The 15,574-nt window shown below is 41.9% G+C and overlaps 1 protein-coding gene across 5 annotated transcripts in view; it reads left to right on the top strand.

The window, feature by feature from the left end:
* Dnah3 (dynein axonemal heavy chain 3) overlaps positions 1-15,574 on the top strand; it is a 159,572-nt gene that overhangs the window by 37,345 nt on the left and 106,653 nt on the right. For all 5 annotated transcript variants that reach the window (XR_009225397.1, XM_058574147.1, XM_058574137.1 and 2 more), the window contains 2 exons: positions 1,929-2,140; positions 6,112-6,203. Coding sequence is in view for 4 of the 5 variants with exons in the window: in XM_058574147.1 (XP_058430130.1) it covers positions 1,929-2,140; positions 6,112-6,203 (304 nt within the window). In the remaining variant the exon portion in view is untranslated. The remainder of the gene's footprint in view (positions 1-1,928; positions 2,141-6,111; positions 6,204-15,574) is intronic.

A 15,574-nucleotide genomic window follows, 5' to 3' on the forward strand; every position in this document is an offset into this window, starting at 1 on the left:
GTTTCAGAGGTCCCAATCCATGGTTGGACAACTCTGTTCTTCAGAGACCCAGGAGAGGCAGGACATCATGGCAGAAGGATGTAATGGAGAAAAGTGGCTTGAGACATCACACCAGGAAGGAGAGAGAGAGACTCCATTCATCACATACAAAATATATACCCCAAAGGCACACCCCTCCAGCCACATGCCTACTGCCTTCAGTTACCACTCAGTTAATCCCTAAGGAGATTAACTCACTGATTGGGTTAAGGCTTTCATAACCCAATCATTTCACCTCTAAACTCCTGCATTATCACCTGCATTATCTCACACATGAGCTCTGGGAGACACCTAATATCTAAACTGTAACAGAAATATTAACTCAGGATGGACTTTAGGAGATGGGTTTGGTGGAGTGGTTTATAGGGAGTAGTTGACGTGCAGATGATAATTAAAGGCATGAATGAGCAGAGGATAAAATTGGGGACCCTTAGCTGATTTCTGATACTTCAGTATTATAAACACAACTGAGATGAAGGTCTTTACTGCATGTTTTCTGGACACCACAAGGATGGTTTACTTAGGATGAATTCCTGAATGTGAAATGGCTAGATCAGATGGTATATTATCAAAATTGTTAAGATTTAAAAGAATGCTTTAGTTATTGCCTTCCAGAAAAGTTATACATTTTAATTCATTCTTCTAATTGCATTTTTAAGAGTACCCAACAAACCTAGTAATGAATGAATAGCTTTGAAAAATTTTTTTTTTGCCAATGTGATATTTAAAATGCTATATTTATTTTTAAAAAGTATTCTTTCCCTTAATTACAATTGAAGTTGAATGTTTATTGAGAAGTCAGATTCCTTGTTTCATAAACATCCAGGAAAAGAGCTTCAGACAAGATGCTGTCTGCCCTTAGCCTGATTCCTAGCAGAGAATCCAAATATATCACGTCCTTTGTGCCTGACTCAGCAGTTGAGGGGGAACTGTGGCCCGGTTAAAAAAAAAAAAACCAAAAAACAAACAAACAAAAACCCCACCTAGTTTATTCATCCTACTTGTAAATTCACTGGTAATTCGGCCAATCCCTCCTAAGCAGAAGTTACTCCTTTCATGTAGGTGCTTTTCTGTTCTAAACCAGCACCTACAATGTTTCTGCTGCACAGATGGCACCCACATGTCTGTTTCTTTTTTTAGTTTTAATTTTTGATTACTCAATAAAAATGTTGAGTAGATGAAGCCTGTTGAATAAACGAAGCTACATTTAGTCCAGGCAATCCTGAAAGAAACATGGTTTTGAGTAAGTTAGCAACATCATGATGTAAGTGTTAATGCTAATTTGAAATGTCCAGGGGGACCCAGCAGCATGCTCAGATTTTGGCTGACTGTGGAATCCAAGTGCTAAAGATTCCCTACAAAAATAAAGACAGAGAAGGAAATTAATGCTCTGAAGCACTTTTTTTTTTTAAAGAAGGTATCATTCTTTGTTTTATAAATAATTTCAAGTTTATATAGAAATTGCCAGAACTACACAGAGGGCTGCCATACCCTGTTCACCTGCATTCCCTGTTATTTCACAGCAAGTTGGAACTCCTCTTAATGCTACTAGGAGAGCAATTGAAAATCATAACAGCTGCCTTCGCTGTACATTTGTTACGTGCCAGGTGTGATGGGAGTCACTCATGTTGTCTTGTGTCACTTTCCCAATCATCCTTCATGGTGTCCATTATCACCCCTGTATTACAGACAATACTGTCAAGACTTAGACAAGTTTGATAACAGGCCAAGTTAGACTGGCTACCTGGAGGTTTCACCCCAGAGCCCATGTGTGTTCCAATGTCCTGTTGACTGGCTCAATCCTAAGTTCAGGGAGTTAAAGGCAGACAGGACAAACATCTACTTCGTGGACTGACCCTTCTTCCCTCACCCCATCTTTTCTGTTTCAGGCCCCCTCTATTTACTGAATGCTGAGGAAATCGCAGAGGAGATAGGGAACATGTGGAGGACGACATATAAATTGATCAAAACCTTTGCAGATGTGCCTGCACCCAAACGCTTAGCAGAGAATGTCAAGATAAAGATCGAAAAGTTCAAGCAACACATTCCTATCCTCATCATTGCCTGCAACCCGGGAATGAAAGATCGGCACTGGCAGCAGGTTCTTATCATTGCCTGTCCCACTGCCCCAGCCCTCGCCTGGTCCCTGTGGCCCTTTGGGAGGCAGGAAACATGGCTGTGTTGAGCTTCTCCTTGCTGAAAGGAGAATCTACTTGAGACCAAGGGAGTGGAGATGATAGCCCTGGAAGAAAGGGAATGGGTGGGATATAGAATGAACTTCTTGCCTCAAGATCAGGTTGAGCCTTCCCTTGGGACCTGTTGCTGGTTTCTTGAATATTATTCGAGCCAGTGGCTACAAAGGGTCTCCTTGTCTGCTTTACTGGAGGTCCTAACGAGTGATTAGAGTGTTAAATTACAGATGGTTTGTTCCTTGACCTAGCATACACTAAAAAGAATTGCTTGATTCCTGCTCAGGCTGACTCTGGAGTGCAGTTTCATGGTCAAACAGCCCATATTCAGAAGTAATTTTGCACTCCTCTTTCAGCCCTTTGAGCCTATGAATGAGAATAATAAATATTCTTCATAAAAATAGTTAGGATTTTTATAAGCAATCAAGTGTGAGATTGATAAGTGTGATGTGAGCATTAAGCCGAAAAAGAAAACTCACTGTGTTTCTAAAATAATCACCATACTCAAGGGCTAGCAATGGCCTTGAAATGTCCATTCCAGGAAATTGCTCCCTGTGGAGGTAGAGACTGACTTCCCATGGTAAGCACTTCTCTGACTTACCCGAAATTCCTTCTCTCAGAATCATGGTCAAGACTGAGGACCTTGTCCCTGGAAGAACTCAATCTGATGTCACATGCATTACCTTTAGGGGTATGAACTCCTGATCCCAGTGGTTAGGAACGTTTTGGTCCCTCCATGAGGGTCTTGATACATGAAAGGTTCAGGCTTCTTCTGTAGTGAGGAACTACTTTCAGTTTCTCTGAAAGCTTTGAGACTGAAGACCTAAGAAAGACATGGGAAAGGTCAGCGGTGTGGACTCATGGCCTTGGAATGCCCCTGCAGGGGATCTGCAAAGAGTGGCTGTCCTCACTTGGTGCCACAGGGCTCCTATCCCTATGTACCTAGCTGAGCTAGAACTTAGACCTGCTTTGGGGTTTCAGAGGTTGGGTGGACAGGTGACCTCTGTTAGTGCCGAGTTTCTCTATGAGATGGCATTATCAAAAGTAACCTCATAGAAGACCTTTAAAGAACACTCTTGGGGAGGCCTCCATTCCCTCCCACTTGGTGCTCCCTCTGTGATGACACTTTTCTTACAGGGAGAACTTTAAAAAACCCAGCCACTCTTAATTCTCATTTAAAGACTTATATATTGGGCTGGGGTTGTGGCTCAATGGTCGAGCACTTGTTAGCATGTACAAGGCACTGGGTTTGATTCTCAGTGCCACATATAAATAAGTAAATAAAATAAAGGTCCATGAACAACTAATCAAAATATTTTTTAAAAAAAGTCTTATATAAACAGATTGGGAAAAAATTGTTCCTTGGAATTAGAGTCCAATAATGGCAATAATAGTGAAAACGTATCCAGTAACAGCTGCATTATGGGTGCTCTGTTGCTTACATTATTTGAATTATCCCATTTTATCCTCACACCAACCCTTTGAAGTAGGGGCTATTATTATCTCCATTTCACAGATGGGAAAACTGAGATTGGAGAGATTAAGTCATTTGTCACATAGCTAGTTGGGGGACAAGGAGGAAATGAGAATTCGGTTCGGCTCAACTACAAAGACAAAAAGAGGGCAAGAAATGTCAGGCAGAGGAAGGGGGCTGGCAGTAGGGGGGCAGTAAACCATAGGGAAAAGTGGAGTGTGGCCCCAGGAAGGTGACTCCTGAGCTATGAGCCTCGAAGGTGGAAGCCCAATGGGCTGAACAGGAAAATGTGGGCTCAGAAAGGACAAGGTCTCCAGGTGCACTCAGGGCCATCTCCACTCAAGAGCCCATGTCTTCAAGTTTTGTAGGTCATACCAGTGTCCCATCCCAGTGACAGCTCCAGGCCTGGGGAAGCCATTGTCTTCCTTGATGCCTAACTCAGGAGATGTATTTGTATAGATTCTGGCTCTGGCAGGAGGTTCTGCAGGTGAAACTGTTTGTAGCTCCAACGTTAGAGAGATCTTCTAGAACCACAGAGTGGCTGTGCTGTGGTTCCTGGCCACTCATCATCACTTAAGCAGGAAAAACTAGTGAGGCATAAACTCTACAAATGTCAACAAAAGAGTTGCTTCTGTGGTTTAAAACAAGATGGAACAAGATAACATTTGACCTTGGAAAGGAATTACACTATTCTATACCAAAGCTGGCACTCAGACTAGAACAGTGCTGTCCAACAGAAAGAAAGAAAACATAAGCTATACATAAATTTTAGTTTCTAGTAGCCACATTTAAAAAAAGGATACAGGCAAAATAAATTTTATGAACATATTTTTTAAAAAAGCACATGCCTGTGTTCTCAGCAACTTGGGAGAGTAAGGTAAGAAGATCACAAGTTTGAGACCAGTCTGGGCCACTTAGCAAGACCTTGCCTCAAAATGAAAAATAAAAAGGGCTCTGGAGATATAACTCAGAGTAAAAGCACCCCTGGGTTCAATTCCTAGCACCAAAGGAAAAAAAATTAACCAAATATACTCCAAATGTTAACATTTACATATTAATATAATAATGCTAATGTGAAATATTTGTAATATGGCATATTTTTATACTTTGCACTTTAGCCACATTTAAAGTACTCAAAAGCCACAAAGGGCTAATGGCTACACACTGGTCAGTGTAGATCTAGGCTTTTAGAATTAGAGAACTAGATGTTTTGTCAATCTTTAAAATCAACAAAAGCAAGTAAAAAAATAAAATTACCAATCTGTGAGTTATTTCTATGGACCAAGCACTATGCCAAGTGCTTTACATAGCTGTGTCCTTTAGTCTCATAGATATTGTGTTACTCTGAGCTACTCTTTCAGAGATGTAAGAGAATAACGAAAACAGGGTCACCAGGGTAGGTTGTCTATTGCACTAACTCTAGGAAATGCTATTTTTGTGTACTACAGCATGAACTGTGCTTTCTAGAGTTTTGCAGTATATAACTTGCACAACTGTACATAGGAAGACCTGTGAGAGACAGGATAGAGTTTGATGGATAAGAGCTTTGGAGTCAGGATTCGATTCAAGTCCCAATTCTGCCATTGATTAGCTGGGTATTATTGGACAAGATAATTAATTTCTTTGTCTCAGATTTTTTATATGTAAAATGGGAATAATAATACACAAGTATCTTCCTCATTATGCTGTGCAAATTGAATAAGTGCATACAGCCAGAAATAGGAGCTGCTACATAATAAGCCCTCAATAATTATTGGTTCCTCTTGTTATTTCCATTACCTTAGCAGCCCTCCAGGTGGCCTCAGAACCCAGATTGGAAGCCATTTGAGTTAGCTGGTCCATTGATGTTTTCACTCCATAAATACTTACCTGTGCCTACCAAATGCCAAAGACACCAGGGACACAGGGATAGGTGATAGTGTGACATGGCTCCCATGCCCCTTCTTTCTCTGGCTTTCTTTAGTCCTCTGGGGGCTGGACAGAGACACAATTGAATAGTAGGTGAGGTTTTTCATAGAGTCTCTCCCTTGCACCAGCCTCCATCTTCCTTCCAGTGCACAAGTCCCTCACACTACCCAGATCTTTCAGCCTCTGAGAAGTGTTCAAATGCCACCAGAGTCTTCAATTATGTCCCTTCTTGGGGATATTTGCACTTACAAGGTAAGCCTGAGGCAGCATTTATACCAGAAGGATTTCCAAAAAGCACAGTGGGCATAAAAAGGGAGGCATTTTGAAGGGGGAGTCCCTCCTCCTTCCCAGCATCCCCAGGTCACAGAATGTGGGAGTCTGCCTGTCTCATGGATTCATGACTTTCTCCCTTTATTTAGCAAAGGACATTTCCACCACCACAGAAGGTCCTATAGAAAGGTGTCAGCTTGGATGAAGACACTTGTCTCCTTTTCTTTGCAGATCAGTGAGATTGTTGGCTATGAAATAAAGCCCACGGAAACAACCTGCCTCTTAAATATGCTGGAATATGGATTCGGCAAATACGTTGAAAAGTAAGGCTCATTCCTTCCTTCTGGAAGGTTTTTGGTCCACGTATCTGTAAGTTCCCACATTGATGTGATTGACCTCATATTAGTCTTTTTGTTTTCTCCTTGTAGCTTAGAGTGATTTAAGATTGCTAGTAGTCTTGAGACGGCTAAATGACTTAGTACTAGTGAAGATTGCATCTCTAGCTGCAGAACTGTTGCTAGAAATATCTAAAAAAATTGTCAGGGATATTATTTCAAAGGAAAATTTAAAAGAAAAAAAAGGTTTTTTTGCCATTGAATATGAACTTCAAACCCAGCAATCAGTGACTTTGGGGCAAAACCATGCAGCTTCCTGGCCTCAGTTTCCTCTTCTTTAAACAAATGACAATGGACTGAGAGTGGCCTTCTGAGCTCTAAAATCCCATAAAATGTGACCAATAGGAGATATCTTTACTAGCTTTTTCTCCTTCTCCAAACACCCGTGGAATTTCATTGTAAGAATTTGTACTATTTGAATTGCTTTTTTTTTTTAATTAAAGGCTCTCAAGGCCCTGTTTGCTTTTCCACACTTCATTCAGGTGATGAAAGGAAAAATTTCATACTGCTGGGACTGGAGACACTGTTAGGCAGCTGGGTTCAGGTCTGATGGGATGCCTGTGGTTCTCAGAGTGTGGGACACAGAGCTATTGCATCAGCGTCACCTAGGAACTAGTTAGAACTAGCTAGAAATGCACACTCTCAGACTCCACCACAACCTGCTGAATCAAATTCTGCAGATGGGCACCACCATCTTGGTTTATCCAAATCCACCAGGTCAGCACTGCCCAGGGCAGGAACCACTAGCTACAAGTGACAGATAAGCCCTTGAAATGTAGCCAGTCTAAGTTCAATGTGCTGAAAGTTGTAAGTACAGCCTGGATTTCAAAGACTTATTAAGAAGAAGAGAATGCAAAAATAGCTAACAATTTTTAATATTGACCATATGTTGAAATGGTAATAATTTTGGCTATAGTGAGTTAAATAAATTCCTGATATTAATCTCATCCATTTTTTAAAAAATGTGGCTACTAGAAACTTTGATATCATGCATGTTGCCCTCAGTGCATGATGGACAGCTCTGGGCAATACTGGTGCTTGCTGGACTCTTGGAACTCCTCCCCAATTCTGTAGCAGACAGGTTCAACCCAGGGGCTTCCCAGCCAAGTCTCTCTGCCATCTGAGTGCTCTGATGCCCTTTACCTCCAACACCACTATTACTGTCCCACATTAAGGATCAGGTCTAAAGACATACATTCCTACAAGCTTAGGTTGTAGTCAGCCCTCAGTAACCATGGCTCCCCATCTGTAGATTCAAATAACTATGAGCTGAAAATATTCAGAAGAAAATTTGTGTCGGTACTGAACATGTACAGACATTTTTCCTTGTCGATATTCCCTAAACAATAAAACAACTAATGACATACCATTTGCATTGCATTAGGCATTAGAAGCAATCTAGAGATGATTTAAGGTCTATAGGGGTGTGGGTGCAAATTCCATTGCATATATCAGTTGTTGGTATAATTAAATAAGACAAAACACAACATGCCTCATGAACAACCGTCAGGTATGACTGAATGCAACTGGTTGCACAGGAGTGGGATTAATCATGAGACTTGGAGCATCCTCGAATTTTGTTATCCACTGGAGATCCCAAAATCCATTCTCCGCTGATACTGAAGGACACCTGTATTTCGTTAAATTTTCCCTCAATAAGATGTTTCCAAAAGATACCAGTTATTGAACACTTAGGCTGCACCAAGCATTTACATACATTAACAAATTTATTCTTCACAACATCCTAGTATTCTAAACAGTACTCTTTTCATTTTACAGATGAAGCTGCAAAGTGACTAGCCATCAGTAACAGCTAGTAATTGAGAGAACCAATATTTTAACCCAGGCAAATAGATTCCAAACCTGAACCCTTACCCTTTACTGCCTAAAATATTCACTCATCTAAGGAGACAGAGACTAGGCAGACAAATATACAGCTACTTTTCCTCATTCCACCTAAATGTGCTCAGGTGTGCCAAATCTAGAAAGGGCAATGCCTTCACCACATTGTTTAACACTGTGAGCCTTGGCCTCCTTGTCTGCAAAATGTGAAGAACGATGGTAGCTGGGAGATTCGAGTTAGTATAAGAATTATCAGATACAGCATTGTCTTTGTAGCTTCCTGTTGCTATAACAAAATACCTTAGACTGGGTAATTTATGAACAACAGGAATTTATTGCTTTCATTTCTTGAGGCTGGGGAATCCAAAATCTAATTCTGGCTGATTCAGCATCTGGGGAGGAGGGCCCAGGGATGGCACCTTTGGGCTATATCCTCACATATAGGGTGGGTAGTGAGCTCCCTCGAACTTCTTTTATAAGGGACACAAATTCCATTCATGAGAACTCTCATTAATTAACCACTTCCCCAAAGGCCCAACCTCTTATAAAGTCTATCACATTGGGTATTAGGTTCCAACATATGAATTTGGGGGGACAGTTCAAGCAGACTATAGCAGGCATGTAGCCTGATTTCATGTCCAGGTATCCAGTCATGTATTAGTGAGTTGTGATGTCCCCTGTGTCCTGCTCACACCATAGTTAATGTACCCCTGTCCCACCCCATAACTAATGAGCTTCTCTGGTATATTTGGGTGAGGTCAGCTCCTGATATACTTTCATGGATTCCCTCCTTTGTATGATCATTTGCATTTGAAGTCATGTCCAAGGTTTGTTCTTAAGGCACATTGCAAGTATTTTGTCTTATTTAATTATACCAACAACTCTATGATATGGGCAGATGGTGACCTGAGGCCTGTCAGGTGACTTGGCCTTGGCCACACAGTCAGTGGGCATGGAGACCGGGTTTTGTGAACTCCTTGTCTGGTGCTTATCTGGTTGGCACCTGCCTTCTAAAATTATTCTCTCTATGCATGTTCATGTTGGTTGTCTCCCAGGGGCCGCGTTAGGATGATGACCGCATCTGGGTCTTGATTAACCATTAACTGGAATCACCCATGGCTAGTCTGCCTCTCTTCACAAGGCCAGATGAGGGTTCTCAGCTGCGTTTAGTCAGTCCTATTTGATGGACCAAATAGGGCTTTGGTTCCTCCCACAAAGAAAGGGGAGGAGACCCATCATGAGGTGGGGAAGAATACCAGATTAGAAGTCACAGGAACTGGTGTCTAGAACCATTTTCCAGCACTCCCCAGCTGTGTGGCCTTGGACATGTTACTTGTTTTCTCTGAGCTTCAGCTTCCTCTGAGTAAAGCCCAGGTGTAGTCTACACAGCATGGACACAGAGAAAGATAAGGACGGAGTCCCAGAAAGTAATCCCTGCTTTGCTTTACAATTCTTCGGCTTTGCCTGGGTTTGAGGACCCAGATTTCTGTGTGGAAACAAGAAGAAAGGAATCTGTCTTCCCTTTCTCTCTCTGACTTTGGAACAGGGGGACTGTAAATGGGTTGACCCAGAGTATCAGGAAAGTAGCAGGTGTTTTGAAAAGGGAAGGGAGGAGACATGGAGCAAACTTCATCATGTAAGTTAAGAAAAGTTCCAGCTGAGTGAGAAATCAGAACATGGGCAAGTAAATAGAAAGCAGAGATGAAAAGAAGTAGTCTTGTTTCAGTGACCTTAAAACTGGTTCTCAACTGGGAGAAATTTCCCACTCTCAGGGGACATCCCAGGTGTAGTCTGGGGATATCTGTGGTCATCTTGACTGGGTAGGTCATCTGCTACTGGTGTCTAGTGGGTAGAGGGAGGGATGCTGCTAAAAGTGCCACAGCATACAGGACAGCCGAATGACAGAATCATCCAGTGTAGGGGCAGTAAAGGTGTGATACCTTTCCATTCCCATGTAAGGGTCAAAGCCAACACCCCTACAAGAAAAGACAGGTTAACAAGACAAAAGCACAACAATTTGATTTAATCAAAATGACACAACAGGAGCCTCAGAAATGAAGCCCAGATTCCCTGCGGGGTGGGGGGGGGATTAATTTTATGCTTAGATTCCATGAAAAATGGACAGCTCTCTAGAAATGCAATTGGGTGAAAAGTATGAACTCATGGAAATAGACTGAGGCAGGAAAAGCTAGCCAGGGGTCTGCTCAGACTGTCCCTGACCTCTCTGGGTAGAGTTCCTGCCTCCTGGCTATGGCAGGATGACTCTGGAACAAGGGGCTTATGATCTTCTGTCAGACAAGGTGCGTCAGAGGATTTCCTTAGGGCCAACTCCTACACAGAAAGTCAGGGGATGCTTAGAGTGATAAGGTGGCTTTGGGGGAAAGGGGTTCTAGTTTCTTTGACCAACTTTGAGGAGGAAAAATTCTGGTTTCTATCACTTGCTTTGGGGGAGGGGGAAAAAGTGGGAAACGGGAGCAGGAGCGGGTCAGAGGCTTCATTTCTGAACCTGTTTCTGAGCCTTCCAGTCTCCTTTACTTAGTTCAATGTCAGCATGCAAGGCACTGGGTTGGGGGGTATTGCTTGAAAATCGGCACCAGCCTACGCTTGGTTTGTTAGGGCCGCCATTACTGAGTGCCACAGACTAGATGGCTTAAACAAGGTGGCTCCTCAATTATTTTCTCATAACTGTGGAGGCTTGAAGTCCAACACCAAATTGGTGGTGGGATTGATTTTTCTGAGGGCTTTCTCACTGTCAGGGCCATCTTCTCCCTGTGTGGTCACGGAGTCTCCCCTCTGTGTGTCTTATCTTCATATCTTCTTCTTATAAGGACACCAGTCATATTGGATTAGGGTCCTCCCTCATTCTCTCATTTTAACTTAATTACCTCCTTAAAGAAACTTTCCCCAAATACATGCACAACTTGAGGTACTGGAGATTAGGATTTTGACATGTGGATGTTAGGGGACAATGTTCAATTCATCATAACCCCAAAAAGTCAATTGTATTGAAAGTGAGAAATTCTGCAACACATTGGAAGTAGTTGGCAAATCTTGGAGTAAATATTGTGGTAAAATGAAAAGCCTTTTGAAATTCTCTTAAAACTGAGTAGAGAAAAGACCATATATGGAAGATGGCCGCTGCGCACGGGGGTTGCTGAAGTGCTGAGCGTGGTGCTCAGAGCAGCGGCTTTAATCGGGATTTCGCACAGCGTGTAAGAGCTCCTTTCACCGTTAATCTGTAGCGGACCACTTTGCCAAGCAGCAGGAAGAACAAAGAGATTGAAAAAGAGACGCTTGGCTCCCAGACGCTTTGCCGCCCAGAGCCGCGGGCGCTTTGCTCCCATCTGCTTCCTCTTTCGCTTCCTCCGGGCAGAAAAGGTGAATGTGTAATCAGCAGTGGATTGTAAGTACCCTAGGCAAAGAAAGCTCAGTGCGCCCCGCCTTTTTTTTTTTTTTTTTTGAATATTTTTTATACAGGGAGAGTTTGTGGATTGGGATCGTTGGCTGGGCTGCGGTTTCTGTGCCGAAAATCCACTCCACGGGAGCCGCCATTTGCTTTCTGCTGGCTGTCTTGATGGCTTTGGCTACATTGTCCGGCAGCCGCACCTAGAGGTTGGAGCTGGGCTGCGTGCCGAGCCCTGTCCTCCAAAGGCTGGACCGCAGCCTTGAGCGCCTGGGTCGCCTGTTCGCCGCTGCACCCTCGGGCAGAGCCTGCTCTGGGGTCGTTCTGCATGCCCCTGCGAGAGGACCCGTGCTTCAGAGGAGGGAGCCAGAGAGCCGTGGCGGCAGCCGCTTGGGCTCCGGGGGCTGGGCACCGGTCGGCGGCGCAGCTACGGTCGCGGACGAGCGCAGCGCCCCTGAGAGTGGCCCCGGGGAAGAGGCGACGGCGGCAGGGTTTAATTTCTAGAAATCTGGACTGGAAACAGAAGCAGCAGTTTGTATAATCCCAAGAACTTGCTTATGCCAGGAAGCTGTAAGGGCAACATGAATATCATTGAGGAGATCTAACATGGCAGCGGGCGGGGAGAGATCAAGTCTCTGACCTCTTCAACTGCGCGGGCATAGGGAGCTGTAAATTGTATAAATGCTGTTTGCTCAGGATCACTAGGCAATGCTGAGGTAACGTGGATCTGGGGTGTACAGTCTGGGCCCCTCAGAACACACACACTGAGCCCGGATCGGCTGCATTCAAGCTCAGTTCGCCTGCTTCTCGTGACTCAGCACTAACAATCCCGCTGAAATAACTGGTTGGCCCTTAGGAACTTTCAGAGGTAAAAACCAACCGAGCCTTCATAGGCAGTGGCCACAGGATTGAAACGGGGATTGGGAGAGACAGTCAGGACCCACCCATTGCATTGGTCACCCGGCAAAGGGAACGAACGGTCACCATTTACATGTGATACCACCTTGGCAGAGAACTGACGTCACGGGCGGAGGAGATAACTGAATTGAAACCAGCGCAACAGGGCTCCCAGGAGCAGCAGACATGGCGTGTAGCCAGTATTGTGAGCGTCACAGGTGAGCGTGGCCTGGCTTGAGGAAACACAAGAAAAGGCCCTAGGCACTCAGGATTGGAGACCCGCCCAGTCTGTGAGGAAGAGCTGCTACACAGTGATTGGTTCCCACTTAGTGAGAGGAGGAGCTTGACCCAGTGGGCACAGCTCCACCTACTGGAAGAGAAATTAATCGAACTCTATGACTGCATTTATTATTATTATTATTATCATTTTTTTCTTTTTCTTTTTTTTCTTTCGTTTTCAATTTTTTTGTTGTTCTTTAACTTTTTTTAATGTTTCTAATTTTTTTTAATTTTTAAATTTTTATTATTATTATAATTTTTTAATTTTAATTTTCATTATTTTTATTATCATTATTATTTTTGTAAAAAAAATTTTTTCTTTCTTTCTTTATTTTCTAACTTTTTTGTGTGTGTTTTGTTTTTGTTTCTTTTGTCTTTTCATTTCTTTTCAATTTTCTTATTCCCCCTTCCTTGAATTCTACCTGCCTACTCTCATTCTCTTTAGTGACTTCTTCCCTTCCCTTCTAATATCTTTCCTCCCAAGCATCAAATAAATTTATAAGAGTAAACAGTAACTCAGCAGTCAAACAGAACAAGAAGTAACATGAGCAGCATAAAAAAGCAAGGAAGAAAAGGGGTACAAACAATGAAGGACAGCCTAAATATTCAGGAGGACCTAGAGTCAGCAGAAAAATGGTCATATAAAGAACTCAAGGAATACCTTAGACAGATGGAATGGAACCTTAAAGAGGATACGAGACAGCAAATCCAAACAGTGAAAGAACACTTTGAAAATGAATTACATAAACAGATAAAAGAAGAAGTTAAGCATCTTTATCAGGAGATAGAGATTATAAAAAAAATCAAACAATAATTCTAGAAATGAAGGAAATGATAAACCAAATAAAAAACTCAATTGAGAGTATCACTAACAGAGTGGAGCAAGTAGAAGCCAGAACGTCAGATAATGAAGACAAAATATATCATCTTGAAAAGAACCTAGCCAACTCAGAAAGGCTGGTTAAAAATCACGAGAGAAACATCCAAGAGATATGGGATAACATAAAAAAACCCAAACCTACGAGTCATCGGGATAGAAGAAGGTACAGAGATTCAAACCAAGGGAATGAGTAGCCTGCTGAATGAAATAATTACAGAAAACTTTCCAGAAATAAAAAAGGAAACGGATATACAAATTGTAGATGCATACAGGACACCGAGCACACAAAATCACAGTAGACCAACGCCAAGACACATTGTTATGAAGATATCCAATATACAGAACAAAGAGAAAATATTAAAAGCTACAAGAGAAAGGAAGCAGATTACATTCAGGGGTAAACCAATAAGGTTAACAATGGATTTTTCATCACAGACGCTGAAAGCGAGAAGATCCTGGAACAACGTATTTCAAACACTGAAAGACAATGGATGCCAACCAAGAATTCTGTATCCAGCAAAATTAAGCTTCAGGTACGACAACGAAATAAAAATCTTTCATGATAAACAAAAGCTAAAAGAATTTGCAGCCAGAAAACCAGCATTGCAAAGCATCTTGAGCAAAACACTACACGAGGAAGAAATGAAAAACAATAACCAAAACCATCAGTGGGAAGTGCCTCTATAAAAACAGAGGGCGGGGGGAAAGCTAACCATGGAGAAACAAACTAAATTAAATTTAAAAAAAAAGAAGATAAATAATCAAACATGGCTGGAAGTACAAACCATATATCAATAGTAACTCTAAACGTTAATGGCTTAAACTCTCCAATAAAGTGACATAGGCTGGTAACATGGATTAAAAAAACAAATCCAACAATATGCTGCCTCCAGGAGACACATCTGATTGGAAAAGACATACGCAGGCTGAAGGTGAAAGGTTGGGAAAAAATATACCACGCACACGGTCCTCGTAAGCAAGCAGGGGTGGCCATCCTCATATCGAATAAAATCGACTTCAAGACTAAGTTAATCAAAAGGGATAAGGAAGGACATTATATACTGTTAAAAGGAACCATTCACCAACAAGACATAACAATTATCAATATTTATGCACCAAATAATGGTGCTGCGACGTTCATAAAACAAATTCTCCTCAAGTTCAAGAATCAAATAGACCACAACACAATAATTATGGGTGACTTCAACACACCTCTCTCACCATTTGACAGATCCTCCAAACAAAAGTTGAATAAAGAAACTATAGAACTCAATATCACAATCAACAACCTAGACTTAACTGACATATATAGAATATATCAAGCATCATCAAGTGGATATACTTTTTTCTCAGCAGCACATGGATCCTTCTCAAAAATAGACCATATATTATGCCATAGGGCAACCCTCAGTAAATATACAGGGGTGGAGATAATCCCATGCATTTTATCTGATCATAATGGAATGAAACTGGAAATCAATGATAAAAGAAGGAAGGAAAAATCCTACATCACATGGAAAATGAACAATATGTTACTGAATGATCAATGGGTTACAGAAGACATAAAGGAGGAAATCAAAAAATTCTTAGAGATAAATGAAAATACAGACACAACATATCGGAATCTATGGGACACAATGAAAGCAGTTTTAAGAGGGAAATTCATCGCCTGGATGTCATTCCTCAAAAAAAGGAAAAACCAACAAATAAATGAGCTCACACTTCATCTCAAAGCCCTAGAAAAGGAAGAGCAAAACAACAGCAAATGTAGCAGAAGGCAAGAAATAATTAAAATCAGAGCGGAAATCAATGAAATTGAAACAAAAGAAACTATTGAAAAAATTAACAAAACTAAAAGTTGGTTCTTTGAAAAAATAAATAAGATCGACAGACCCTTAGCCATGCTAATGAAGAGAAGAAGAGAGAGAACTCAAATTACTAACATACGGGATGAAAAAGGCAATATCACAACAGACGCTACAGAAATACAGAAGACAA

The sequence above is a fragment of the Marmota monax genome, unplaced genomic scaffold (assembly GCF_021218885.2).
Source record: "Marmota monax isolate L192 unplaced genomic scaffold, Marmota_monax_Labrador192_F-V1.1 WCK01_AAM20220418_F8-fsc00035, whole genome shotgun sequence".
NCBI classification, from domain to species: domain Eukaryota; kingdom Metazoa; phylum Chordata; class Mammalia; order Rodentia; family Sciuridae; genus Marmota; species Marmota monax.